Source organism: Larimichthys crocea, chromosome XII (assembly GCF_000972845.2).
Source record: "Larimichthys crocea isolate SSNF chromosome XII, L_crocea_2.0, whole genome shotgun sequence".
NCBI lineage: Eukaryota > Metazoa > Chordata > Actinopteri > Sciaenidae > Larimichthys > Larimichthys crocea.
This window is the reverse complement of record NC_040022.1, coordinates 2,852,419-2,880,271: the sequence shown is the minus strand read 5'-3', so window position 1 is coordinate 2,880,271 and position 27,853 is coordinate 2,852,419. Positions and strand designations below refer to the sequence as shown.

The following is a 27,853-nucleotide window of genomic DNA, read 5'->3' as shown; positions in this document are numbered from 1 at the left end:
TATATATGTGTGTATATATATGTGTGTGTATATATGTGTATATATGTGTGTATATGTGTGTATATATGTGTGTATATATGTGTGTATATATATGTGTATATATGTGTGTATATGTGTGTATATGTGTGTATATATATGTGTATATATGTGTGTATATATGTGTGTATGTGTGTTTATATGTATATATGTGTGTATATATATGTGTCTATATATGTGTGTATATATGTGTGTATATATATGTGTGTGTATATATGTGTATATATGTGTGTATATGTGTGTATATATGTGTGTATATATGTGTGTATATATATGTGTATATATGTGTGTATATGTGTGTATATGTGTGTATATATATGTGTATATATGTGTGTATATATGTGTGTATGTGTGTTTATATGTATATATGTGTGTATATATATGTGTCTATATATGTGTGTATATATGTGTGTATATATATGTGTGTGTATATATGTGTATATATGTGTGTATATGTGTGTATATATGTGTGTATATATGTGTGTATATATATGTGTATATATGTGTGTATATGTGTGTATATGTGTGTATATATATGTGTATATATGTGTGTATATATGTGTGTATGTGTGTTTATATGTATATATGTGTGTATATATATGTGTCTATATATGTGTGTATATATGTGTGTATATATATGTGTGTGTATATATGTGTATATATGTGTGTATATGTGTGTATATATGTGTGTATATATGTGTGTATATATATGTGTATATATGTGTGTATATGTGTGTATATGTGTGTATATATATGTGTATATATGTGTGTATATATGTGTGTATGTGTGTTTATATGTATATATGTGTGTATATATATGTGTCTATATATGTGTGTATATATGTGTGTATATATATGTGTGTGTATATATGTGTATATATGTGTGTATATGTGTGTATATATGTGTGTATATATGTGTGTATATATATGTGTATATATGTGTGTATATGTGTGTATATGTGTGTATATATATGTGTATATATGTGTGTATATATGTGTGTATGTGTGTTTATATGTATATATGTGTGTATATATATGTGTCTATATATGTGTGTATATATGTGTGTATATATATGTGTGTGTATATATGTGTATATATGTGTGTATATATGTGTATATATGTGTGTATATATGTGTGTATATATATGTGTATATATGTGTGTATATGTGTGTATATGTGTGTATATATATGTGTATATATGTGTGTATATATGTGTGTATGTGTGTTTATATGTATATATGTGTGTATATATATGTGTCTATATATGTGTGTATATATGTGTGTATATATATGTGTGTGTATATATGTGTATATATGTGTGTATATGTGTGTATATATGTGTGTATATATGTGTGTATATATATGTGTATATATGTGTGTATATGTATGTATATGTGTGTATATATGTGTGTATATGTGTATATATATGTGTGTATATGTGTGTATATGTGTGTACATATGTGTATATATGTGTGTGTGTGTGTGTGTGTACTGTGTATTCATGTATTAACGCTGCAGCATGTTTTCTTTTTCATTTCAAACATTTTCTGTCTTTAAAGTTTTAAAGATGTTTGATAATTCATTCATTCATTCATTTTAATCCTAATTAAAGTCACAGATTAATGACAAACGTCTCATTTACATAAAGAGTGACGATCTTTTTAACCTTGTGTAGTCCTCTTTTATATTTTCTTTTAATATTTCAGTTTCTGAGTTGGAATGATTTTTTTCTTGTTACCACAGAAGAAGAAAAACACGTTTCAGGAACAAAAAGCTGCTTTATTAAAAAGTCTGCAGCCGACTGCAGCGAGTCCTCGTCCATAGAAAAGCAGCTGATGTGATCAGAATATTAATGATTCACTTGAGTCGGGCCAACTGGACCAAACGTCAGGAGCTTCAGCTTCAGACAGAAACGAGGACTAATGAAGATTAATGAGGATGAATGAATTATTTAATGATGAACCCGCCTCCAAACATTTAGACCTTTAAACCTGGACCACCTCCTCCATGTGTCACACACCTGAAGAGGATTCATCAAAGTTAAGCAGATTACTTTTTTTCACAGGTCAGAGGTCAGATTCAAGGTGTGTGTGAGGTCACATGACTCCCTGCAGCAGCTGGACTGCAGCTTCTTTATTGTGTCTCCTTGCCTCCTGCAGAGGAGAGCTCCCCCACCTGGTGAAAAGACAGAACTACATCACACACAGCCCCTCCAAAGGTAAAGAAAGTAATAGATTACAGGCAAGTGAAGTTACAGGAGTAGTTTCACAGGTTTGTGACAAGTCCTCGGCCCGGTCCAGCTTCAGCCTCACCTGTCCTTCAGGGCGCTGTTCGCTCCAGCGTTCTCCAACAGGAAGCGGATGACCTCTGTGTGACCTTCAGCCGCCGCCACGTGCAGAGCCGACCTGCCGTCATAGTCGATGGCGTTAACGTCCACTCCAGACAGGAAGTACCTGCAGACAACCAGAGACAGATTTGAAATGGGACGTCTCCACACAGGAGGACAGGCCAGATTAAAATCCATGCTATCATCAGCATGCTAAGCTGTGTGTGACGTTACCTCCTCAGGGCCTGGACGTCTCCTTTGAAAGCTGCCAGCAGGACGTTCATGATCTGGTAACCCTGCAGAGGACAGAGGACAGAGGACAGTCTCATCGTGTACACAGACTTTGACATGGACTGATCTGGGACCTGAACAGCAGCACTTACCTCAGACTCAGCCTTCCACTGTCTGTAGGCCAGAATCTGCCTGAAGGGAGTCCTGATGTCAAAACTGTGCAGCTGAAACGTCGATATGAGCTCCTATGGACACAAACAGATACCTGATGTAAGCAAACTTCCTACACATTAGAACTGCATGTGTACCCCACATACTAACCCTAACGATATAAATCAGTCCTAATCTTTCAAAGCCTTTGCTTGCTTCATGTTTTAAATATTTAACTGACAAAATATTTGATGATTATTTGACTTTGCCGCCTGTCTTTCAGAGGTCAGACCTGGCAGAAGTGGACGGCCCTCCACGGGTTTCCACAGGCGTCTAATTCAGGTGAGAACGCCATCAGACCCAAAACCCCCGGAACCACTGCCAGCAGTGAGCCGTGGCTGCTGGACACGGCCGGTGTCGATGTCTGCAACGACAAATAGCGACACTAAAGACTCTTTATACTACACTCAGAAACACACATAAAGTTTAACAGCTGGACAGATGTTTGAGACCTGCAGGCTCTCTGATTGGTTCCAAACTAGCTGTGATGTTATAAGTCCTGCAGGTACGTCCAGGTGTTAAACTGATTTACTGCAGCAGGACACAGGCTGGACCTTGTAGTGGAAAGTCGTGGAGTAATCCTTCATCCCTGCCACCTGCATCATGGACAGCATGCTCCGCGTTGCCGCTGGCGACAGCACCTGGTCACCTGACAGCGGACAGAGGCCCCCATTGGCTAACGAAGCAGCCATGGCAGCTCCTGATTCACAGGTGATCTCTGTTGAGGCGCACTGAGACAACAAAAACAAAAGAAAGGAGTCCAGTAGAATCAGCGATCGTAAAATGTAACGACTGGAGATCATCTGGACCGCCGAGTGCAGAAGCAGATCCACAAACAACTCCTGTAACCTGCAGCCGAGATCACTCCCAACATTTTTATGAAACTGAAAGAAGATTATAAGATCAGGATCAAAGTGAAGGTGTTGTACCTGCAGCACCAGATCCAAAGCAGCGTTAATGTCAGCCTTCTCTGGAAAACACTGAGAGACAGAAGATCAGTTAGAAACAAGAAGACACAGACGAGCTTTAGTCGTTGGAGGATCTTTTGCCTTTAGAAGATCGTTAGTCTTTGGCGGATCTTTAGTCTTTAGAAGATCGTTAGTCTTTGGAGAATCTTTAGTGTTTGGAGAATCTTTAGTCTTTGGAGGATCTTTAGTCTTTGGAGGATCTTTAGAGGATCTTGAGTCTTAGTTTACCTTTGTCTCCTGCAGGTAGAAGGACAGAGCGTGGAGTCTGACGCTGGCCTTCCTGCTGCTCTGATAACTGAACATCAACAACAAAACTCACTTCATTTACAACAACAACACAAATGACATGTTTACATGTTTTCCTGGCCAATGACCAGGATGATGCGAGCGACAGGAAGCTGACTGCAGCTCACTGAATGGCTAAAGGTGACGCTGTCATCCTTAAAGTTACGTATGTAACCGCGGTCCTGTTGGCACCATCGGTACCTGCTGCAGTTTAAGTTGGCGTGCTCCTTGTTGCTGAGCCTCCGGATGACGTTCAGCACCTGCAAACAAACAGTCAGTCAGACAGTTTGTTTCTGGGAGGACGTTAAAGTCTCTCTGCTCGGTTAGCCTCACTTACTGAATCATACTTGTCCTCTTCCTCTGCACTCAGTCTGCCTGCCAGCTGGAGACAAACAACATGCAGCATCAGAGGAAGTGACATCACTGCTGATGCATGGATGGTGAGCAGTGTTGGCTATAGTTACTTTGCAAAGTAGTTCATTAGGTTACAACGTTACTATCAGTTAAAAGTAATCTGTTACGTTACAGTGTCACCTCTGAATCAAAGTAACGCGTTAGTGTACTCATGCTGCACTAACTGACACAGACACAGTCTGCTTTAAATGCACCGAGACGTCCTGACAATGAAGAACGTCCAACCAGACTAACTCTGCAGGACAACAACAACAGGAAAGACCATCAGCAATAGGCCGCATAGTTTTATTGATTCAGCATTTTTCTGCTCAGTCAGAACATATGATCAGAATTCAGGAGTTTCCTAATCCTGTTCCCTCTGTGTTAGTGTCGTTGGGATTAATTTACGGAGAGATGGAGACTGCACAAAAAATATCCTCAACCACAAAGTAGGCCACAAGCTTGTGAATGTCACTGGCAGACAGTTTGAGCTGAGCTAAAACTCAGACTGATGCTTTGGAGCTGGTGCACCACCGTCGTCTTCCTCAGCAGACTTTGCTACCAGGGTGACAGAGTGCTGCTTGGATACGAGATGCTTTTGTTTTTTAAGTTGGAAGTGTTAAATGAAATGTTCTGTGGTCGACAGAAGCTTTTCACTAATGCAGACTTCACTGCTATGTTGTTCTTGTGTACGGAAGCCCTAAAAGGCCATACATACATACATACATTTTATTCCACCCGTCTTCTCGTGATAACGAGATAATTTATTCAAGATCTCGAGAAAACAAAACAAAAGTGTAGTGTATTAAATCAAGTGCGCCCGTATTACAGAATAAATGGCAAATGCATGTAGTCCATGATACGGAGCGAGCAAACCTATTACCACTGTAAAATCAGTTTGATCCATAATTTCTGACAAAGGTTGATACATTTGATCTCAGGGCCATCCTGACTGTTCACTCACTTAGTATAAAGCACATTTACTGAATCATTTTGGAGAAATTCATCCTCAAAGTTCATTATTTTGAATTGAAAAAGGCATCATGTACAATATTTACTTTACTGTAAAATCTCTTTGATCCATAATTTCTGACAAAGGTTGATACACTTTGGCTCATCCTCACTCCAGTCCTGAGATCAAGTGTTCAAACCTCTGTCAGAAATTATGGATCAAACTGATTTTACAGTGGTAACAGGTTTGCTCACTCCGTATCATGGACTAAATGCATTTGCCGTACATTCTATAATACGGGCGCACTTGATTTAATACACTAGACTATTGTATTGTTTTCTCAAGATCTCGGATTAATTATCTCGTTATCACGAGAAAATGGGTGGAATAAAATGTATGTATGTATGTATGTATGTATGTATGTATGGCCTTTTAGGGCTTCTGTGGCGAATTGAAAATAATGTGCGTACTTCCACGACTCAGAAGCTGTCCTCTCCGCCATCTAGCCGTAATTTGGAAAAAGCAGTAATTTGAGTACTCTAACACACACAACACTGATGGTGAGTTACCTGCAGTAAAGATGTTGTGACGATGGCTCCTGTCTCAGTGAGCGGGCTGTGAGGGATTCCTGCAGACCGGGTGGTGCATTCAGTGAAAGCATGAAACAACAAAGTGACCCTGACAGTTTAAGACGGAGAGCGGCTGCTCCTGGTCCTCCACCTGTTTTAGTGAGTGTGAACGGAGAGTCGTGTCTCGAGTAACCTTCCATGCCAACGTATCTGTGGACGAGGTCAGAACCCAGCAGGTCCACCGCCACGCCGTACACCAGCGGCCATGACACCTCACCCAGAACCAGAGAGCCGGCCCAGTCGCCCAGAGACAACCTGACAGACAGACAGACAGACAGACAGAGAGACAGACAGACAGACAGACTGTTGATGCCATGGCAAGTCACACAGCAGCAACTATTTCACTGATTCTGGTGAAACTGGATCATATTTTATGGAGGAAATGTTTTCTGGTTTTCCCTCTGATGTCCTCCGGCTGCTCCGCCTCAACTCTCTGTGATTTACAGAGTTTATGATGGACAGTGAAGTAAACTGCTGACAGCTGTAGCTGCTGTTAGCTCAGTTCGTCAGCTTGGCGGTGAGCTCAGAGCGACGGGTACCCGTCGCTCTGAGCTCACCGCCAAGCTGACGAACTGAGTGTTTGTACCAACAGGCGTTATGGACGACCAGGAAGAAGAAGAGGAGGTAACCAGGCTCAGCAGCCTCTATGGACATGATGGCAGAGGAGAAGAGAGTGAAGAGGACGCTGACGGAGGAAGCTAAGAAGAGAAAAGGAGAGAGTGAGCGAGCAAGAAGCCGCCGGACAAGAGTAAATGTGGGACTGACTTTTAGTGGTTGGTGAGAGCTTGGTGAAATAAAAGGCTGAAAGACAGACGCCGAGCTGGGCTGACTGCTGCTGGACTAGGCAGTGAGATCAGCTGCTGCTGGGGACCTGGCTGATGATTGGCTGCTGGGGACCTGGCTGATGATTGGCTGGTAGCAGTTACTACAGGTAACCGATAAGCTCGACATACCTCTGTCCGTCCACCGTGCAGATTGAGACGCCCCACTTGGTGCTGCCCATGCTCTCCTTTTCCTTCTCCTGATCCGACAAATACAAAATCAGGTCCTTTGGCTTCATTTCATGAAAACGTGTATGCACACAGTGATAACGAGGTAAAAGAATCTTTCAAACTCCGTTTTTAGGTTTCTATCAAAACCCTTCAGGTCACAGGTCCACGAGTCTAAGTGTTGGGTTGTTACACAGGATTTTGGGTCAAACTCCAGGTGTCTCACCTGAACAGACGACAGCTGACGACACCTCGAAAACAATTTCTGAGTCTCTTCAGTGAAGGTGGAAAAATCTGGGATGACAAATCGTCCCTGCAGAGCTTTCAGGATCAGAGAGACGAATCCTGTGACACACCTACAGGTGGAAACAACACAGAATCAAGACAAGAACCACCATCAGAACACTATGAATGACCTCTAACAGCACCCTGAACCTGAAACAAAAGAATTCAGAGGTCCAGAAACATGACCACAACTGGTCTGACTGTCAGACTGTAGCTGGAGATAAAGCAGCGTGTCATCTGCAGAGCATCAGAGATTTATATTAGAACAGGGGGGATGAGGGCGTCTTGGGAAGATCGTGTTAAAGAACTAAGAATGAAGCTGGTCCAAAAAGAAAGGACGGACCTGTGGAAGGTGTTTCTGTCCACCGATCCCTCGGCGTCCTGCAGTTTTCTCAGGTGGAAGAAACACTCTCTGAGCCGAGGGTCGGACCTGTGCAGACCGGAGCTCCAGATGGCCTGAGAGAGAAAACAAACAGACCCTGATCTGTTAAAAGAAGAAGAAGAGAGCTCCACTAAAAACAGCAGAGTGTTTTTTAGAGAGAGAAAAGCCGGCAGAACAAGAAGATACCTCGAAGAACTGGTTCACGTTAATTCTTCCGTCTGAAGCGAAGCTGTCGAACAGAACATCAGCCGCCCTGAAACACACCAGTCACATCAGCAGGTGGATGATGGGTGTAGCTGACAGCTGATATTTGTCAGAGTAATGAAGACTCACGCTCTGCGTTTGGACGCACTCTGCTGGGGGGAGAACCAGGGCTGGGTCGGGGAGAAGCCTCTGTCCTCCGGCTGGACCACCGCCTGAGGGAGGGGAGGCTTCAGGCAGCCGTTACTGGCCGACACTGCGACCACTGTGCATGAAGTATATGAAAAATGTCTCTAACTGTATAAATAAAAGTAAAAAACTGATCATTTGTGTTTACGTTCAAGAGTCAAAAACCAAAAGGAGAAAGAAACTGTGACATCACAGTATGAGGGGCCGTTCAAGACATTATTCATTGTGAATGAATAATGTCTTGAACGGCCCCTCATATCACAGGGAACGTTCCCTGAAGCTCCAGTTGTACCTGCCGGTCCAGGACTGACGTGGCTGATGGGCTTCTGGACCGGACTCTGGACCTGGTTCTGGATCAGGCTCCTGGGAGCTGGACGGGGGGCTGTCTCCTTGAAAACAAAATAAAACCAACACAGAGGTGGCTAATTTGCTGAGCCATAAAGAACTCCGGATACTCAGTCAAACATCCGAGTCATGCTAAAAGGCTGAAGACAAGACAACGCTTTGACTTCACATGATAACGCGACGTGTTGAGGCAGGTCTACCTGCTTCAGGTTCCTGTGCTGGCTCTCGTCTGTCATCCCTCCATCATCTGCCAGAGGAGAGAAAAGAGGAGAAGCTCCTTTAAACGCAGAGCTGGTGGCTCTCCAATGGGACAATCTTTAAGAAGACGGCCAGAGGACGAAGCTGTGACGTTAGGTCTGTGGTTTTGTTGCAGGTTTGTTCTCCTCATTGTCTCTATGACAACACAACAAACAGCCCCCTGATGAAGACCATGAGATGCAGATGAAAGCTCAGGATGAAGCAGGAGCTCTGAAGCTTCAGCTGAACTTTGAATGCTGCAGATTTCTGGTCTGGACACAAAATGCAGTCAGAACCAGTTTACAGCTAAAAGTTCTTCCTGACCTGTAATTACCTGCCGTCAACGAGACAACTGATAATTTGACATTTTTGTATTTTAAAGGAGTTTATGAACACCTGAGCTGTTAACGAGAAGTGGCTGTCAGCTGTAATTAACGTGAGCAGAGCTGCAACAGACCGCTGGCTTTGCATCTTTGTTAAATATAGAGAAATAAAAATAAACTGTCAGCTCAGCCTTTAAAGAGTCCAGAGGTGGAGCCACGGCTCTGCGGCGACCAACTGAATTTAGATACGAGCAGACTCCGCCCACTCAGACCACTAATCACAGGGTGTTTTCTCACACACACACACACACACACACACACACTCACTCACACTCACACACACACTCACACACACACACACAGACCTTTCATGTCTGGATCTTTATTGGGCTCCAGCAGTTTGTTCCCGTCCAGACCGCCATAACGTTTCCTCCACTTCCGTCTGAGAGACGGCGTCCTCTGGAAACTGAAAGACAGGACGAGGACAGCTCAACATCACTCACACTGACACACACACACACACACAGTGAAGTCAAAGAAACAATGTTCACTTCTGCAGTTCAAACGTTGACCTGATGGTGGCGCCACATGAAGCGTCAGAGGATCAATAAAGTTCTGAAGATTGATCCTGAACGTCCAAACAAGGTTTGATCATCAACCAACATGCTGACAGGCTAAAAACACTCAATGTCAATCACCATGACGACCGAAGAACAAACAGGAAATAAGAGTACCGAGCATACTTTAACTACAGAGTACTGATCACTACAGAGTACTGAGCATACTTTAACTACAGAGTACTGAGCATACTTTAACATTTTAACTTCATGTAGTCCTTTTACTGTGTTTACAGGTTGTACTGGTACTTGTACTCATACTGTACATAAAAACACATCCTTCTCTCTGCTCCTGGTTCAGTTACTGTATTCCTCCTGCAGACTGTTGACTGGTACCGGTTCAGGTTCTGAGCTGTGTTCTGGTTCAGACTCAGTCAGAGCAGCTGTGCCACGTCTCAGCCTGCCTGTCTGTCTGTCTGTCTGCCTGTCTGTCTGTCTGCCTGCCTGTCTGTCTCTCACCAACACTGCAGGAATGCAGACCTGGACACGTTCCAGCAGCTTCAGCACGCAAACAGCCAACAAAGTCTTTCTCACCACAGGTACGGGCTCTCCTCCGCCTCCTGGTTCTGGTTCTGTTCCATAGAAGCTCTCAGGTCTGTCAGTCCAGTTCTTCTGTGAGTCGAGCAGGTCGGTGTCTGTGTGTGTGTGTGTGTGTGTGTGTGTGTGTGTGTGTGTGTGCAGGCTGTAAACTTTCTTTAATGAATGGGATGTTTGAGAGAGGAGGGGACGCCCATCACAACCTGAAGACACTCCCAGCTCTGCTGCTGCGGTCCACACACACACTGAACAACAAGAGGACAGCAAGAGGACAAGAGGACAAGGAGAGGACAGCAAGAGGACAAGAGGACAAGGAGAGGACAGCAAGAGGACAAGAGGACAAGGAGAGGACAGCAAGAGGACAAGAAGACAAGAGGACAAGGAGAGGACAGCAAGAGGACAAGAGGACAAGGAGAGGACAGCAAGAGGACAAGAAGACAAGAGGACAAGGAGAGGACAGCAAGAGGACAAGAGGACAAGGAGAGGACAGCAAGAGGACAAGGAGAGGACAGCAAGAGGACAAGAGGACAAGGAGAGGACAGCAAGAGGACAAGAAGACAAGAGGACAAGGAGAGGACAGCAAGAGGACAAGAGGACAAGGAGAGGACAGCAAGAGGACAAGAGGACAAGGAGAGGACAGCAAGAGGACAGCAAGAGGACAAGAAGAAGACAAGAGGACAAGGAGAGGACAGCAAGAGGACAAGAGGACAAGGAGAGGACAGCAAGAGGACAAGAAGACAAGAGGACAAGGAGAGGACAGCAAGAGGACAAGAGGACAAGGAGAGGACAGCAAGAGGACAAGAAGACAAGAGGACAAGGAGAGGACAGCAAGAGGACAAGAGGACAAGGAGAGGACAGCAAGAGGACAAGAAGACAAGAGGACAAGGAGAGGACAGCAAGAGGACAAGAGGACAAGGAGAGGACAGCAAGAGGACAAGAAGACAAGAGGACAAGGAGAGGACAGCAAGAGGACAAGAGGACAAGGAGAGGACAGCAAGAGGACAAGAAGACAAGAGGACAAGGAGAGGACAGCAAGAGGACAAGAGGACAAGGAGAGGACAGCAAGAGGACAAGAAGACAAGAGGACAAGGAGAGGACAGCAAGAGGACAAGAGGACAAGGAGAGGACAGCAAGAGGACAAGAAGACAAGAGGACAAGGAGAGGACAGCAAGAGGACAAGAGGACAAGGAGAGGACAGCAAGAGGACAAGAAGACAAGAGGACAAGGAGAGGACAGCAAGAGGACAAGAGGACAAGGAGAGGACAGCAAGAGGACAAGAAGACAAGAGGACAAGGAGAGGACAGCAAGAGGACAAGAGGACAAGGAGAGGACAGCAAGAGGACAAGAAGACAAGAGGACAAGGAGAGGACAGCAAGAGGACAAGAGGACAAGGAGAGGACAGCAAGAGGACAAGAAGACAAGAGGACAAGGAGAGGACAGCAAGAGGACAAGAGGACAAGGAGAGGACAGCAAGAGGACAAGAAGACAAGAGGACAAGGAGAGGACAGCAAGAGGACAAGAGGACAAGGAGAGGACAGCAAGAGGACAAGAAGACAAGAGGACAAGGAGAGGACAGCAAGAGGACAAGAGGACAAGGAGAGGACAGCAAGAGGACAAGGAGAGGACAAGAGGACAAGGAGAGGACAGCAAGAGGACAAGAGGACAAGAGGAAAAAGAGAGGACAGCAAGAGGACAAGAAGACAAGAGGACAAGGAGAGGACAGCAAGAGGACAAGAGGACAAGGAGAGGACAGCAAGAGGACAAGAAGACAAGAGGACAAGGAGAGGACAGCAAGAGGACAAGAGGACAAGGAGAGGACAGCAAGAGGACAAGAGGACAAGGAGAGGACAGCAAGAGGACAGCAAGAGGACAAGGAGAAGACAAGAGGACAAGGAGAGGACAGCAAGAGGACAAGAGGACAAGGAGAGGACAGCAAGAGGACAAGAGGACAAGGAGAGGACAGCAAGAGGACAGCAAGAGGACAAGGAGAAGACAAGAGGACAAGGAGAGGACAGCAAGAGGACAAGAGGACAAGGAGAGGACAGGAGGACGTGTGTGTTTGGACGTCCTTCTTCACCATGATTCAAATATAAAAGTCACTTAGACAACAGAGACTGGAAACTTTGAAACTTTGAAACATTCAAAGATTTTAAGGTTTTAAGGTTTTTCTGTGAACGTGACACAGAAAGAAAACAATGAGAGCGGCTTTTTTCATTAACTGCCTGTAAGTTTTATTTCTTATTATTTATTTGATTTGAAGTTTTAACTGAAAACTGAGAAAAAAAAAATCGTTGTAACGTTTGTCATGAAGGCTTTTACTTTGAAGAAGACCGGAAGTCTTTATTTTGAAAAGCGGAAATCACGATGTTTACGTTGTTAAACATGCTAACAGGCTAACATGCTAACAGTTAGCGGGTGAATGTTTTCGCGGGCTTTTTCCTCGTTTAAATATTTCCGGTCAGTCGACGTTGTGACGTTAAACCGTTTCTCTGACGTCGTCCCGGTGTTCAGTCGCCCGTTAACGGTCCACCTGTCCCGGCGCGGCCCGCCTCCTCTGCCCGGTGTTCCCCGGTTAACGGTCCACCTGTCCCGGCGCGGCCCGCCTCCTCTGCCCGGTGTTCCCCGGTTAACGCGGAGTTTCTCCACAAACAGAAAAATGCCGAAAAAAGAGAAAACGGTGAGTTCGTTTTACTCCGTTACATGTGAAAGTAACGAAGTACTTTTACTCGAGTCTGTCTGATAATTAATAATCCAGAATATAATCATCAAACATGTTATGACGTCATAAAAACTCGAGCAGGTAAACAAACATGTCATGACGTCATGTTCGGTGCTTGAATTTAAGGGATCAGCCTGGAAAGTCCCTGAAAAGTCCTTGAATCTGATGTTTAACAGGTCACAGATCAACCAATCAGACGTAATTGTGACTGTCTCAGGTGAAGGGGCGTGCAGCAGGTGCAGCAGGCGGTGCAGCAGGCGGTGCAGCAGGCGGTGCAGCAGGTGGTGCAGCAGGCGGTGCAGCAGCAGGCGGTGCAGCAGGTGCAGCAGGTGCAGCAGGCGGTGCAGCAGCAGGCGCAGCAGCAGGCGGTGCAGCAGGTGCAGCAGGTGCAGCAGGCGGTGCAGAGGCTGGCGGCTCGTGCCCGGTGTCTCCAGATAAAAGCGGGGTCGTCTTCATAACGGTGCACGCCAAGCCGGGCTCGTGCCGCAGCGCCATCACAGGTGTCCTCCCGTCACACGTGCTCGTGACGACGTGGCTGCTGTCGTCATGAGCTCCTGACCTTTGACCTTTGACCTCTTCTGCCCTCAGACGTCGGCTCACAGGCGGTGGGAGTTTCCATCGCAGCGCCTCCGACAGACGGAGAAGCAAACGCCGAGCTGGTTCGCTTCCTGGCCGAAGTCCTGGAGCTGAAGAAGAGTCACGTGTGTCTACACAAGGTTCCTCACACACACACACACACACACACACACACACACACACACACATACACACACACACACACATACACACACACATACACACGTACACACACACACACACCTTTAACAGTGATTCACCTCCCTCCATGTGTCCCGTGTCTCCTGCAGGGCTCCAGGTCCAGAGACAAAGTCATCAGACTGGACTCATCTCTCAGTCCAGAGGAGGTGCTGAGGAGGCTCAGAGAGGCGGCGGGCTGACGGAGGAGGTGATGGAGGCTGAAACAGACTGCAGGAGCACGAAGGAGCTTCCAGAGTGTTTGTGTCCGTGCAAACGAGGACATGAAGTCATCACATGAATATAAACCAGCGTGGGGGGCATCACCATGGAAACGGACTGATCAACCAACCAATCACCGGAGAGGAAGACATGTGGAGGGATTATTAATAATTAAAGTTGAACAGCTGTGAGTCACACACTGCAGCTGAACTTTCAGATGTTCTCTGAAAATAAATGAATGAATGATCTTCTGTTCATCAGCAGCTCACGTCCACGTTCTGTGACCGATGATGAAAACATGAAACAAAGTGAATAAAAGAAAATGTTGAGATCATTTCATCAGACTCTGATCCTTTTCTAAACAGACGATGATGACATCATCATGTGGAGTTCTGGTCGTGTGTTTGATTCCTCGTCTCTGAACGATTATTAGACTCATAAATGTTGAACGTTCTTAGATATCAGCATGGGGTTCGGTCCGGAGGCCGTGGTCCTGGTCTGATCTGGACTCACGGCCTAAACGTGTCTCTGGTTCTGGTTCTTTTGGTCCAGTTACATAAACGCGGCTCCACAGGGTTTTCAGAGTCGTGATTGTGGACGTCACTTATCAGTGCAGAACGAGCAGCTCGTTAACATCAGTCATCAGAGGACGAGCGTTAATGAGATGGAGGACATCAAAGCCCGGACAGATAATGACTCCGTATCAAACATCAGAACATTTCATGTTCCAGCTCCAACTAACTTGGTGCTTGTCAGGGACGCTTAGCTTTATTTTTACAACATTACATAAGAATTACCTTCCAGTGTGTTCTCCAGCTGGGCCGGTTCTGCTGCTGACTGATGTTTCATGGTGTGTCTCGTCGGCTGAGCCTGGATCAGCAGCTTTACGTCTGTTGCAGAGTCCCAGCGGAGCTCCTGTCAGGCTGAAGGATGTTCAGACGGCGAGCTAAGCCTCTGTCGGCTGGACGGACATTTCCCCTCCTAAATTTAAGGATTCAGAAACATAAATCCTCTGCTGCAGGGTCTGAGGATTTAAGATAATTACTGCTGCTGTCTGCGAAAGAATCACCAAAGTTTTTCAAATGAGCAGACATGATGCAGAGTCCTGTAGGCAAACATGTAAAACCCCAACCACCAATCATACACCATCATCTGACTTCATGTCAGGAGGTCCAATTAAAAGATACAACGAGGTAATTAGCTGATGTGATGAGTGTTGTTTCACAGTAATGGAGGAGGTCATTTATTTGAGAGGATTACAGAGAAACTGAGAAGTTGGAAGGATGATGGAGCAAAACTTTCAGAATTATGTGATAATGTTTCTGTTCAGACAGTCTGTGGGGACGTCTCAGAGACTACGTCCAGGTTTTAGACAGTCTGTGGGGACGTCTCAGAGACTACGTCCAGGTTTTAGACAGTCTGTGGGGACGTCACAGAGACTACGTCCAGGTTTTAGACAGTCTGTGGGGACGTCACGGAGACTACGTCCAGGTTTTAGACAGTCTGCGGGGACGTCACGGAGACTACGTCCAGGTTTTAGACAGTCTGTGGGGACGTCACGGAGACTACGTCCAGGTTTTAGACAGTCTGCGGGGACGTCACAGAGACTACGTCCAGGTTTTAGACAGTCTGTGGGGACGTCACAGAGACTACGTCCAGGTTTTAGACAGTCTGTGGGGACGTCACAGAGACTACGTCCAGGTTTTAGACAGTCTGTGGGGACGTCACGGAGACTACATCCAGGTTTTTAGACGTCGGTGGGGGACGTCTCAGAAGACTACGTCCAGGTTTTAGACATCTGGTGGGGGACGTCACGAGACTACGTCCAGGTTGTTGAGACAGTCCCCCTGCGGGGACCTCACGGAGACTACGTCCAGGTTTTAGACATCGGCGGGGACGTCTCAGAGACACGTCCAGGTTTAGACAGTCTGTGGGGACGTCCAGAGACTACGTCCAGGTTTTAGACAGTCTGTGGGGAACGTCCAGAGACTACGTCCAGTTTTAGCAGTCTGTGGGGACGTCACGGAGACACGCCAGGTTTTAGACATCTGCGGGAAGTCCACGGAGACTACGCCAGGTTTTAGACAGGCTGGGGGCGATACTGAGACTACGTCCAGGTTTTAGACAGTCTGCGGGACGTCACGGAGACTACGTCAGGTTTTAGACAGTCCTGGGGGAACGCAGGAGACTACGTCCAGGTTTTATCAGTTCTGCGGGGACGTCACGAGACCATAGAGTGTCCAGGGTTTTGTGACAGTTCCTGTGGGGACATCACTGAGACTACGTCCAGGTTTTAGACAGTCTGCGGGGACGTCAACGAGAACGATCGTCCAAGGTTTTTAGCCAGTCTGGGGACGTACACGAGACGACGTCCAGTTTTAGACAGTCCTGTGGGGGACATCACGAGACGACGTCCCAGGTTTTTAGACAGTCTGCGGGGACGTCACGAGAACTACGTCCAGGTTTTTAGACAGTCTGGGGGAACATCCGTGAGACTACGTCCAGGTTTTAGACAGTCCTGCGGGGACGTCACAGAGACTACGTCCAGGTTTTAGACAGTCTGCGGGGACGTACGGAGAAACTACGTCCAGGTTTTAGACAGTCTGCGGGGACGTCACAGAGACTACGTCCAGGTTTTAGACAGTCTGCGGGGACGTCACGGAGACTACGTCCAGGTTTTAGTCAGTCTGCGGTGAAGAACAGCTTCATCTTCTGTTTTAGTGTCGGTGGTTTGATCTCATAAAGAGACAATCAGGCACATGGTGGCCGGAGCCGGACACAACACGGCGTCGGGCTTTAAAGCTCTGACATAACACACTGCTGTGATGCTGCCATCATGGTTCTTCTTCACGATCTGTTCCCATCATGCATCTTATTCTCGCACTAATGCCTCGCTGTCAACACGAGGATTTAGACTCTGCAGGCCGGATGTTTACCGCCGACAATCCGCTCAGTTTGTGGTCGTAAATAAAAAGTCTGGGATCTTCACAAAGTTTAAAAAAGCTGGATACTGCGGCGGCGTCCGGGGTTGGAATCCGACCTGCAGCTCTTTCCTCCATGTCATCCCGTCTCTCTCTCCACATTCCAAATAAAGCTTGAACAGAATCAAAATGATCAGCACAGCATCCAGATTCATTTAAAGTCTCTGCGTGTTCAGAGAGTTCAGGGACAGAACATCATCATCATCATCATCAGTCTTCTCATTCATGTGAATGTTGTTACATAAATACGCGTCTGAAACATGAATAAAATATAACAGGAAGTAGAATTCTGTTCACGTCCTCATTTTAACATGCTTTAATGTCGTACATGTTATTACGTTACCTGCTGTTAGCTCAGTTTGTTAGCTGTGGCACAGGCGTTTTGGTCCGCCGTGAAGAAGAAGAGGAGGTTTACAAGGAATACCGACAGGGAGCGGAGCCGGTGTCGTGCAAGAACAGGAGCTAGGCAAGTGTTAGCGGTGTAACCAGGTCCAGCAGTCAGCAGCCTCTATGGACATGATGGCAGAGGAGAGAGAGTGAAGAGGATGCTGACGGAGGAAGCTAAGAAGAGAAAAGGAGAGAGTGAGCGAGCAAGAAGCCGCCGGACAAGAGTAAATGTGGGACTGACTTTTAGTGGTTGGTGAGAGCTTGGTGAAATAAAAGGCTGAAAGACAGACGCCGAGCTGGGCTGACTGCTGCTGGACTAGGCAGTGATATCAGCTGCTGCTGGGGACCTGGATGATGATTGGCTGCTGGGGACCTGGTTGATGATTGGCTGCTGGGGACCTGGTTGATGATTGGCTGCTGGGGACCTGGTTGATGATTGGCTGCTGGGGACCTGGTTGATGATTGGCTGCTGGGGACCTGGTTGATGATTGGCTGCTGGGGACCTGGTTGATGATTGGCTGCTGGGGACCTGGTTGATGATTGGCTGCTGGGGACCTGGTTGATGATTGGCTGCTGGGGACCTGGTTGATGATTGGCTGCTGGGGACCTGGTTGATGATTGGCTGCTGGGGACCTGGTTGATGATTGGCTGCTGGGGACCTGGTTGATGATTGGCTGCTGGGGACCTGGTTGATGATTGGCTGCTGGGGACCTGGTTGATGATTGGCTGCTGGGGACCTGGTTGATGATTGGCTGCTGGGGACCTGGTTGATGATTGGCTGCTGGGGACCTGGTTGATGATTGGCTGCTGGGGACCTGGTTGATGATTGGCTGCTGGGGACCTGGTTGATGATTGGCTGCTGGGGACCTGGTTGATGATTGGCTGCTGGGGACCTGGTTGATGATTGGCTGCTGGGGACCTGGTTGATGATTGGCTGCTGGGGACCTGGTTGATGATTGGCTGCTGGGGACCTGGTTGATGATTGGCTGCTGGGGACCTGGTTGATGATTGGCTGCTGGGGACCTGGCTGATGATTGGCTGCTGGGGACCTGGTTGATGATTGGCTGCTGTCTTTTTGGTCATTTCCTAAAGGCCTGTTAGCAGTTAAAAGTCTTCGGGTCTTGGTGCTAAGCTGGGCTAACAGCAGTCAGTGTGGTGTTGCAGAAGCTTTGTGAGATCTTCTTACAGGAGGCAGGTCAGAGATCTTCAGAGGCTCTCTGCAGTCTGCACTCTGAGAGACTCAAACCCTGAAAACAAGCGCCCCCTGCTCTGAAGGCCCGTCCCAAAGTACACGCTCTGTTTGATGTGCAAACATCAGCTGACCTCGGTCAGGTGACCTGTGTCGTCACGGTAACAATAATAAACACGGTGGTCCTTTTCAGGTTTGAAGGTCACAATAAGTCTGATGGTTGGGTCGTTCAGTCAGTTATGCAACGTTACATCAGGTGAATATGTGACATCAGTTCCACCAGGCTGCTGTTCACATCAACGGACGTTTGTTTTCTGGAGAACAGGCTGTCGGCCCAATGCATTTCTGTCGCAGGTCAGACAAAGTGTGTTTCCATGGAATAAGTTTGATCTGAAGTTTGACGTGTGGGTTGACTTCTATGATGAAAGAGCACAAAGTGTAAATCACTTCATGGTTTAACTGGTGATTGATCTGAGCTGATTTGAAGACGTCCAGCATGTTTGAATCACGTCTGATGACAGCTGTGTTGCAGCACAAAGTTTGTGATGATTGCTACAGTAATGACTCTAAAGACTTTTTGTTTGTCTGTGAAGATAATGAAGCTCATCTGCATCTCTGCTGTGGTCCTTCAAACACTGATGAAGGTTTGGACTGATCACACTCAGCTGCTTCAGTCATCACACTTTAATTATGCTCGTTTATATTTCATTTATTTTGAAATTCAATCATTTTGTAACTTTATTTTGAAGGGACTGTGAATTAGTAAATAATTAATCATTTAATTAATCTTCCAGTAATATGAGATAATTAGGAGCCCGCCTACGTCATAGCCGTGACGTCGTGCGGAGGCTGGAGGGGGCGGGGCGTCTCATCCAAACATCCCGCAGCGGCGGGCAGCGCGTGGCACACACCTGGAGCGGACAGGAGGCTGCACGCGGACTCTTCGGTTCTTGTTTCACGCATCATGTGGGCGCGAGCTGTGCTGTGCGGGGCGCTGCTGTGCGCGCTCTGCCCGGCGGGAAGGACGGAAGCCGAGAGGGACGAGAGAGGCGTTCAAGACCACCGCTACAACTCCAACAGGCTGGTGCGTTCACGGACACTTGAAGAAAGATAATGACAGTGTTTAATTAAATTCATTAGAGCTGTACAGAGTCATTCACTAATTAGCCAGACAGCAGCTCTTTAGATAATTAAATCATCGTTTTTCATTTAAATGTTATATTTTATATTGCTGATCAACTTAATCTGTTATTATATTCTCATGTTGTGAAAAATATAAAAAAACATTTTCCCGTCATTTGATTTTCACTAACAAAAACGTACATGTATTTAAATATGTAATATTATTATGCAGATGAATGATTAATCAGCACTCGTTATATGACTGTTAACGTATGTCCTTATCAATTATTATTAATATGTTGTGATCAGGTTTGATCAGCAGATTAATCGATCAGCTGTTTGTCTGAAAATGATTAAACATGTCATTAAATGAATCAAATCCAGACAATAATTAAAGGATCAGTGATGAGAAATGTTTTAATTAGTGATGAATGTTTCCTGTCAGTGTTTAATTAACAAAAATCATTCAGATAAAATCTAATTCAAGATTTAATATTCATCAGTGTTTGTTTGGATCCACAGATTATTAAATTATGAGATTATTATTAATTAAAGAACAGATTTTTATTTTCTTTGCTGACTCATTTTGTATTCAGTGGACTGTATTTAAATATTTGATTTATTTCATATTTTGATATATCTGACTGTACAAACAGTCGACAGTCTTTGATTTAAATGATTTCAAACATTTTCTGTATATTAGTATTTATTATGTTGTGTGAGGAAGGAAACAGTAAACATCAGATATGTGTTCAGTTACATTACTTTAGTACTCAAGTAAATTACTTTCCAGCTCTGCTACTACTACTCTGCATGACCAAACAGCTGATCGTGTGTGTGTGTGTCTGTGTGTGTGTGTCTGTGTGTGTGTGTGTGTGTGTGTGTGTGTGTGTGTGTGTGTGTGTGTGTGTGTGTGTGTTCAGCTCGGCGCTCTGCATGAAGTTCTGGAGAAACTTCAGACGAAGAGGATTAATCCGTGGGAGAAGAAATATGGACAGGTCCCCTCTGTGAGTGCCACACACACACACACACACACACACACACACACACACATTACATTGCATTTAGCAGACGCTTTTATCCAAAGCGACTTACAGAGGAGGAACACACGTTTATCTGGCTGGATTTAAAGTTTTAGATTATTTTAATCAAATATTTAGATAGATTTGAAACATCTGTGGAGTCTCAGTAAATATTATGAAGATGACATATAAATGTAATAAAGAGTGAATATTCTGTTTTTATGTATGAAACCTGTTTGGTTGATGTATGAGTTCCACCTGTCAGACTTTGACGTCGCTACATACTAACTAATGATGCTCACAGAAGCTCACACACAATGCATCCTGGTACATGGAGGCACTGCTCCTTCAACGCTGACTGGATGGGCTGAACACTTGAACGCATCATTAATTAAAATAATTGAAGTGGTGTTTGTTGTTTAAATCGTCCGTGTGTAACTTCCTGTTGTACTTCCTGTTGTCAGTGTGACCTCGGCGAGCACTGCGCCGTCAGGAAAGGATCTCGTATCGGGAAGATGTGCGACTGTCCTCCAGGAGCTTTCTGTAACTCCTTCCTGCTGAAGTGCTTATGAGCCCGACGACGACACGGCCACAGTTCATTTACAAATATTCAACATGTGACGTAGATTATAGAGGAATAAACCTTCATGACCACTTCCTGTTTGTGTCGTATTAAAGAGTTCTTTTTTCCAAACGCCTCCTCTCTGTTTTTAAACCGTCACTATGAACACTTCAAAGGTTTCAACACCAGCACGCTGCCATGCAGGAATCACAAGGTTCTGTACTAGGACCACTTCTATTCAGTTTATATATGCTTCCTTTAGGGAACATTATTAGGAATCACTCTATCAATTTTCATTGTTATGCTGACGACACCCAATTACATTTATCAATGTAGCCTGATGAAACCAATCAGTTAACTAAACTCCAAACATGCCTTAAGGATATAAAAAGTTGGATGACCTACAATTTTCTGATGTTAAATTCAGACAAACTGAAGTTCTTGTAATTGGACCCAAACACCTCAGAAACTGTGTGAACAGTATGAATACTATAAACAGTGTGAACACTATGAACAGTATAAACAGTGTGAACAGTATGAACACTATAAACAGTATGAACAGTGTGAACAGTATGAACAGTGTGAACAGTATGAATACTATAAACAGTATGAACAGTATGAACAGTGTGAACAGTATGAACAGTGTGAACAGTATGAATACTATAAACAGTGTGAACAGTATGAACACTAGGGGAGGTCCTCAGTGAGGTGCACTCCAAGCTCACCCAGCTCACCGTGCCCTGACTCCCTGACTGACAGGAGGCAGCAGGTGAGGCTGCGGAGCATTACGACGGTCACCTGCCTCATCCATAAACACTCTATGCGGTTGTTTAGGGCCGCAACCACTAGAGGGGGCCACACGATCAGTGGTAATATGAAAAAAGGTATGTTAGAATGTGACTGTTTGATTCATTTCAATCAGATTAAATAAACATTGCTGTTATTCTAAAAACAGCATGAGAGCATAACGAGCAGCAGAGGTTATTATTATTAATGAACTTAATGATAAACTAGCTGGTAAACTATCAGGCTCTCTGACTGCATGTCATGTCAGAGAAATGTGGAAACAGCTTTGAATGAAGAATGGACTATGATCAGACTTACACGCAGTTCAAAAACAGTATGTTTCAAATAAGCACAAATCCTTTGTGATATTATACAGTCAATCAATCCATTTTATTTTAGGATGCAGAAGCACTCTGTTATGTATTATTCAGCCCTCACTATACTTGATATGAGAAAAGATGAACTATAACAGTATTTAACATCTGTGTATGATGTAAATGTTTCTTTTGCCTTGTTGGTATACTCATTCACACATCACATCAATGGTTTTCATTTTTCTATGTGTTGAAGCAACAATACCAGAGGCCAAGCAATAACATGAGTAGGAGTCTAGTTTTACTTGTTAAGTAGCTACTAATGTTTTGTTTTTTTTGCAACATTAAATGTGTGTTTTGATATATTATTTTAATACAGAACATATTAAATGTCCAAACTGGCCCAAACAGTTTCAGGCTATCCATTTGCTTTCCAAGCTATGTTAAATTGTATTTTTGTATCTCATACAAACATACATCTCATTTGGACAATCAGCTAATTTGTATATTTCACTGAGAAAATTGCATTTGTTGTGTGGTTAAAATGCATATGGAAGATACATATGACATACCTATGTAATATCTTCCAGCCTACATGTAAAATAATAATAATCTAATGTATTATCTTTTCAGGGGCATTATTGAACAATCTGGAGCTGAACATGCTCAAAACTATGGAGATGACAATGGACTTTAGGAGAAGCCCCCCAGCCTTCCACCCATCACCAACAGCACAGTGTCTGCTGTGGAAACCTTCAGGTTTCTGGGATCCACAATCTGCAGGACCTGAAGTGGAAGACCAACACAGACACCATCCTCAAAAAGGCCCAGCAGAGGATGAAGTTCCTGCACCAGCTCAGGAAGCTTCACCTGCTGAAGGAGCTGCTGACACAATTCTACTGTGCCATCGTTCAGTCTGTTCTCTGCTCTCCCATCACTGTTTGGTTTGGATCCACCAAACAGGAAGAACAGACTCTAATCACCAGTCAGGACTGCAGAGAAAATGATCAGTGTCAGTCTGCCCTCCATCCGGGATTTCTCCCTGTCCAGAGTCAGGAAACATCTCTGCAGACCCATCACACCTGTTTCGACTTTTCCCCTCTGGGAGGCGCTACAGAACTCTATACACTAACACAACCAAACAAGAACATTTTTTCCCTCAGGCTGTCTCTGTGATGGTCAGTAACATTACCTGTGCAACACCTGTAAATTATAGATGATTGAGTCTCAGTGCCTACATTTAATTGCTGTTCTTTTTAAAATGTAAATATCATCACTTCTAACTGTGCATACTGTATATACTAAAATATACTGCTCCATTGCACTATCACCACTTCCCATTCAGTGTCAAATGTTCTATATATATATACATATAGATACACATATGAAGAGATATATTGACTTTTTATATGGACATAGTTTTTTATGTTTATGTCATTTACCCGTCAGCTTCTTTCTTTTTGTTTTTGAACTGTATCTGCGTATACTTGGAGAGCAAAGTGTCACCAGAGTCAAATTCCTTGTGTGTGTACACATACCTGGCAAAGTGATTGTGATTGAGAAGAAGACAGGGCAGAATATCTACTCGAGGACAGACTACATGTCTCGGAGTCTCAACGGAGAGAGAGTCAAGTAGTTGGTAAACTGTGCAGTCCAACGAGACGATGTGGACGCTATGGTGCTGCACAGCAGACACCGTGTCCAGCTTGGGCCTAAACCAAACAATGTGGTGGCCTCTTCTCTTGACTACCTTACCGTGGAGGGTTTAGTGCGCACAACGGACTGGGCCAGTGTATGAATGGATGTCTATTCATTTAAAAGGGGGGACTTTAATTACCAGCACTTCAATATAATGATTATTGTTTCCAACATCAGAATTAATGTTCTGCTTTTCTTTGTTTTAAACTAAATATCTTTGAGTTTTGAACTGTTGGTTGACAAACATAAAAAGCAGTTTGAAGACGTTTTCACTTTTTAGACAACAGAAACAATGAAACAATGAACCAAGCAAATAATCCACAGATTGAGCAATAATCAAAAATCATTGTGAGTCACAACTTTAATGTATTTTCCTTTTGTAGTTCATCAAATGTGTAAAATCATGAATGGAAAGAGTACACACGTTATCTTTGATAAAAACAGTTGAAATATTGATTCTTTGAAATATATCTGCATGTTAAAAAGTGATTTTCTTCTTTTAAATGACTCAAAGACACTTTTAGACTTTCCCTGCAGTTACTTGACACACGTCATATTTTGGTGTTGAACAAAATGTGCTGCTCTTCTGAACGGTTACATCACACCAACGTTTAGACTGTATGAAGTGGTTTACGGTTAAAATCAGCCATATTCTGTATGTGTAGTGTACACTTATGAGAAAAGTCTCCATTGTACAAAAAGTGTTGAAATACTCCCGCAGCTCTGGACTAAATATTAATATTTAAAACTTAGTTTGAAACCTGCTTTGACAAACAAAACACTTATTCAGAGCTTTTATTTTGAAGGGCATCTCCACAGAACAAAATAAAGTTGTTGTTTTTTTCAGAATAAAAGCAGACAAATAATTCATTGAAATGGTAATAAACAATAAGAATTTGTGGACAGTTAAAGTCTCATTTCATGATGAATATTTGACAGTTTAATGACAGAACGTTGAGGACCTGAAAACTGTTTTGCAGATTGATTTCTGCATTTATGAAAATTATTCTTATAGAATGCCTCCGTGTGGGGCGGTTAGCTCTGACCTGCCTCTGTGTGGGGCAGTTAGCTCTGACCTGCCTCTGAAATGAAAATGAATATATTCAATATATTGGATATGAACTGTGAAAACCTTTTTCAGTTTTTAAAACATGGCACTTTAATGTTTATTTAATGTTTGTAATGTCTGTCATTGATTTGTTCATCTATTAAATTCTGTTTTTTTTTTCACAGAAAAAAATGTGTGATTAATTTAGATAAATTAATGACAGCCTATAATTGATTAGATTAGTTTTTTAATGGCCTGACAGCCCTAATATAAGTATAAATATAGATATGTCAGCTCTGGCATGAGCAGACGATAACTGTGAAACAGTGTTAGATCGTGAAATAACGTTCAGGAAATGCTAATTCTAGTCTGAATGTTCATGTCGGTGTATTTTCTGCACGGACAAAGTTATGAAGTAAATACAACGTCAAGAAACAGCAAAGATGAAATAAAATGAACCAAACAGACTTTTTCCCCTCAAACCCTTTTTATTCTTTTTTTTTGTTTAAAAGATTCATAGAGATTGTTACGACCCCGGCTCTGGGAAGCAACACAGGTGACAAACAACAATCAATGCGGCTAAAGTAACTTATTATAGTCAAATACCAAAACCAAGGATAACAAATAAGGATAAATTGTGGAGGCTGGTGGTGTTGCAGCAGGCCGGGCTGCAGTGAGAGAGAGAGAGAGAGAGAATGGGCGGAGCTACCCAGAGCTCTTAAAGGCTTCCAAACAGGTGACAGAGATCAGGTGGGAAAAGAGGAGGAGGAGCCTCTGATCACCTGAAAACTGATATTGGAGAAAATTCAGAGAAGTTAGAAAAAACTTAGAGAGATTAGGCCTTGGACGTAACACCCCCTCCCATAAGCAGGTTGCTTTAAGGCAGCCTCACCGTTAGGCTAGCACCATGTCTACCCACATTGTCACTTAAAATAAACACTTATGACCTAAACACCAAAATGATCCAGGGCTAGAATAATGCCTCTCTATAGTAGAGTAGTGTTTTTAATGCAAGTTCAATTTCCTTGAAAAGTAACCAACAGGATGCTCTACCCCCAAGTAATCCTCTTGAAGGAGAATAGCTCCAACACCAACATCACTTGCATTAACTGCTAGTTTAAAAGGCATGCTAAAAATAGGAGCAACAAGAACAGGACTATAGCCAACAACGCTTTCAAGCTCTCAAAGGCAAACTGACACACATCAGTCCAACAAATGGGACCTTAGGGGTAAGCAGGTTAGTAAAGGGGCCACAACTGTAGCAAAATTCTTGCATAAACTCTTGTAATAACTCGCCAGGAAAAGTTTCAAGTTACGCCTCGAACCAGGCAGAAGAGAAAAGAAAAGACACGGGATATGAAATTTGTCCTGAACAACCCGTGAAGGCCAAACACAGTGAAGAACGTAATTAGAGCCTTAGAAACTGCTGAAGCTGTAATCCTGTGCAGAGGAATGGCTTCAGGGTACCGAGTAGCCATACACATGATAGTCAGTAAGAACTGGTTACCTGACTTGGTGTGAGGGAGTGGGCCAACACAATCAATCAATATATACTCAAAAGGATCACCAATAGCCGGAATGGGTTGTAAAGGTGCAGCAGGTTTTCTTTGACTAGGCTTACCAACAGTTTGGCACACATGACCTGTTCTACAGTGCTGGGCACTTAATGATTTAAGTTCATCAGAAATAGCCTCTCCAAAACAGTTAGACAGAGTTGCATCCTTCCCCTGTTCAAGCTTAAGTTCTTCTCGAGAGGGGAACACTTTACCAAACCCTGTGGTCTCAAGCTTCACCAGGAAGGTGTCTGAAAGGGAAACCTCAGGAAATTTCTCCTCAAGTTCATCTGGACTTTTAATAGCTACAGGGAACGAAACTACTTCAGGAGCAGTAAGTACTCTACCCCCAGCCAAGTCATTCCCTAGGATGAAGGACACACGGTCAATGGGGAGATATGGACAAATGGCTACAACTACCTTTCCTGAGACCAGAGCTGTTTGAAGGTCAAGGTTGTATAGAGGACAGGACAGATAACCCCCTCCAAACCCCTCGACCAGGACGCTAGAGCCCAAAGCGGACTCTTCTGTAAACTGGAGGACATCTTTGAGAATCAAAGACTGAAAAGCTCCAGAGTCTCTCCAGATCTTAACGGGCTGCCTATTTGAAGGGTCAGACTCTAAGGAAACAAAACCATCCATAAGAAAAGCTGAAGAGCCAGCCAACTCTTTCTTTTGAGTTGGATGCTCCATAACTGAGGTTCCAGTGGAATATTTTACAGTTTTTATTAAAGCCACAGGTTTAGACTTTTGTTTTTTACTTAAGACAGGACAATCAGCAATGAGATGGCCAGGTTTCTTACAATAAAAACAAGCCTTCACTAAAGTTCCCCCAACTGTAGGTTTACTAGTAAAGGAGGCGTAAGATGATGCAGGCTTTGAAAAAGAAGGTCTATTGAACAAAACTCTCCCTTTTTGCTCGCCCTGTTTGTCAAAGACAGTCTTATGAGTCAAGCTAAACTCATCTGCCAAAACAGCAGCTCTATCAAGGGTGGACACTTGTTGCTCATTAATATATGTACAAATGCTATTAGGCAGACAGTTTTTAAACTCTTCCAACAGGATCAGTTGTTTGAGATCGTCTTTCGTTTCGGCCTTCTGAGATTTGCACCATCTATTAAAGAGGGTCTCTTTTCCTTTTGCAAAGTCAAGATAAGTTTGTCCATCAAGTTTATTGAGACTCCTAAAGCGTTGGCGATAAGCTTCAGGAACAAGTTCATAGGCTCTTAGAATAGCCTCTCTAACTGTCTCATAGTTCGTACTTTGCTCAATGCTTAAAGCAGAGTAAGCCTCTTGCGCTTTCCCCACCAAAACACTCTGTAAGAGCAATGTCCACGCATGCTCCGGCCATTTTGAAAGTG

General features: G+C 44.2%; 3 protein-coding genes across 8 annotated transcripts; 2 read left to right on the top strand and 1 right to left on the bottom strand.

The window, feature by feature from the left end:
* Nucleotides 1-1,802: 1,802 nt before the first annotated feature.
* Nucleotides 1,803-10,435, bottom strand: glsl (glutaminase like). Of its 2 annotated transcripts, none has more exons than XM_027284713.1 (21): nucleotides 10,134-10,435; nucleotides 9,348-9,448; nucleotides 8,623-8,669; nucleotides 8,370-8,466; nucleotides 8,021-8,153; nucleotides 7,874-7,940; nucleotides 7,649-7,761; nucleotides 7,247-7,376; nucleotides 6,985-7,052; nucleotides 6,123-6,286; nucleotides 5,972-6,030; nucleotides 4,395-4,439; nucleotides 4,259-4,317; nucleotides 4,001-4,067; nucleotides 3,734-3,784; nucleotides 3,359-3,535; nucleotides 3,037-3,168; nucleotides 2,747-2,839; nucleotides 2,598-2,659; nucleotides 2,350-2,490; nucleotides 1,803-2,212 (listed from the first exon to the last, which is right to left on the bottom strand). In XM_027284713.1, exons 1-21 carry the CDS (start codon nucleotides 10,178-10,180, stop codon nucleotides 2,134-2,136), a joined length of 1,932 nt encoding a protein of 643 aa, XP_027140514.1. In that variant the 5' UTR covers nucleotides 10,181-10,435; the 3' UTR covers nucleotides 1,803-2,133. The 2 variants fall into 2 exon arrangements, with proteins under 2 accessions (XP_027140514.1, XP_027140515.1); XM_027284714.1 differs by lacking the exon at nucleotides 10,134-10,435 and adding an exon at nucleotides 9,555-9,733.
* Nucleotides 10,436-12,424: 1,989 nt separating this feature from the next.
* On the top strand, nucleotides 12,425-14,167 carry cxiih15orf40 (chromosome XII C15orf40 homolog). Of its 5 annotated transcripts, XM_027284718.1 has the most exons (6): nucleotides 12,429-12,813; nucleotides 13,073-13,091; nucleotides 13,125-13,139; nucleotides 13,215-13,355; nucleotides 13,444-13,571; nucleotides 13,722-14,167. In XM_027284718.1, the coding sequence occupies exons 1-6, from the start codon at nucleotides 12,556-12,558 to the stop codon at nucleotides 13,809-13,811; spliced, it is 651 nt and encodes a 216-aa protein (XP_027140519.1). In that variant the 5' UTR covers nucleotides 12,429-12,555; the 3' UTR covers nucleotides 13,812-14,167. The 5 variants fall into 5 exon arrangements, with proteins under 5 accessions (XP_027140516.1, XP_027140517.1, XP_027140519.1 ...); XM_027284715.1 differs by lacking the exon at nucleotides 13,125-13,139 and having other exon boundaries at nucleotides 12,425-12,813; nucleotides 13,149-13,355; XM_027284716.1 differs by lacking the exon at nucleotides 13,125-13,139 and having other exon boundaries at nucleotides 12,427-12,813; nucleotides 13,164-13,355.
* A 4,473-nt stretch (nucleotides 14,168-18,640) lies between these two features.
* Nucleotides 18,641-21,218, top strand: LOC104938937 (cocaine- and amphetamine-regulated transcript protein). Its single transcript, XM_027285584.1, has 5 exons — nucleotides 18,641-18,741; nucleotides 18,981-19,031; nucleotides 19,182-19,471; nucleotides 20,433-20,516; nucleotides 20,996-21,218. Exons 3-5 carry the CDS (start codon nucleotides 19,352-19,354, stop codon nucleotides 21,101-21,103), a joined length of 312 nt encoding a protein of 103 aa, XP_027141385.1. The 5' UTR covers nucleotides 18,641-18,741; nucleotides 18,981-19,031; nucleotides 19,182-19,351; the 3' UTR covers nucleotides 21,104-21,218.
* Nucleotides 21,219-27,853: the final 6,635 nt, after the last annotated feature.

Excerpts from the sequence above, each read along its gene's own strand:
- glsl (XM_027284713.1), bottom strand. The coding sequence starts at position 10,180 with ATGGAACAGAACCAGAACCAGGAGGCGGAGGAGAGCCCGTACCTGTG. Across the intron at positions 6,287-6,984 it reads TGCACGGTGGACGGACAGAG|GTTGTCTCTGGGCGACTGGG; the intron begins GTATGTCGAGCT and ends TCTGTCTGTCAG. Across the intron at positions 2,491-2,597 it reads GACGTCCAGGCCCTGAGGAG|GTACTTCCTGTCTGGAGTGG; the intron begins GTAACGTCACAC and ends GGTTGTCTGCAG.
- cxiih15orf40 (XM_027284715.1), top strand. The coding sequence starts at position 12,556 with ATGTTTTCGCGGGCTTTTTCCTCGTTTAAATATTTCCGGTCAGTCGAC. Across the intron at positions 13,356-13,443 it reads GTGCCGCAGCGCCATCACAG|ACGTCGGCTCACAGGCGGTG; the intron begins GTGTCCTCCCGT and ends TTCTGCCCTCAG. Across the intron at positions 13,572-13,721 it reads GTCACGTGTGTCTACACAAG|GGCTCCAGGTCCAGAGACAA; the intron begins GTTCCTCACACA and ends TGTCTCCTGCAG.
- LOC104938937 (XM_027285584.1), top strand. The coding sequence starts at position 19,352 with ATGTGGGCGCGAGCTGTGCTGTGCGGGGCGCTGCTGTGCGCGCTCTGC. Across the intron at positions 19,472-20,432 it reads GCTACAACTCCAACAGGCTG|CTCGGCGCTCTGCATGAAGT; the intron begins GTGCGTTCACGG and ends GTGTGTGTTCAG. Across the intron at positions 20,517-20,995 it reads AATATGGACAGGTCCCCTCT|TGTGACCTCGGCGAGCACTG; the intron begins GTGAGTGCCACA and ends TCCTGTTGTCAG.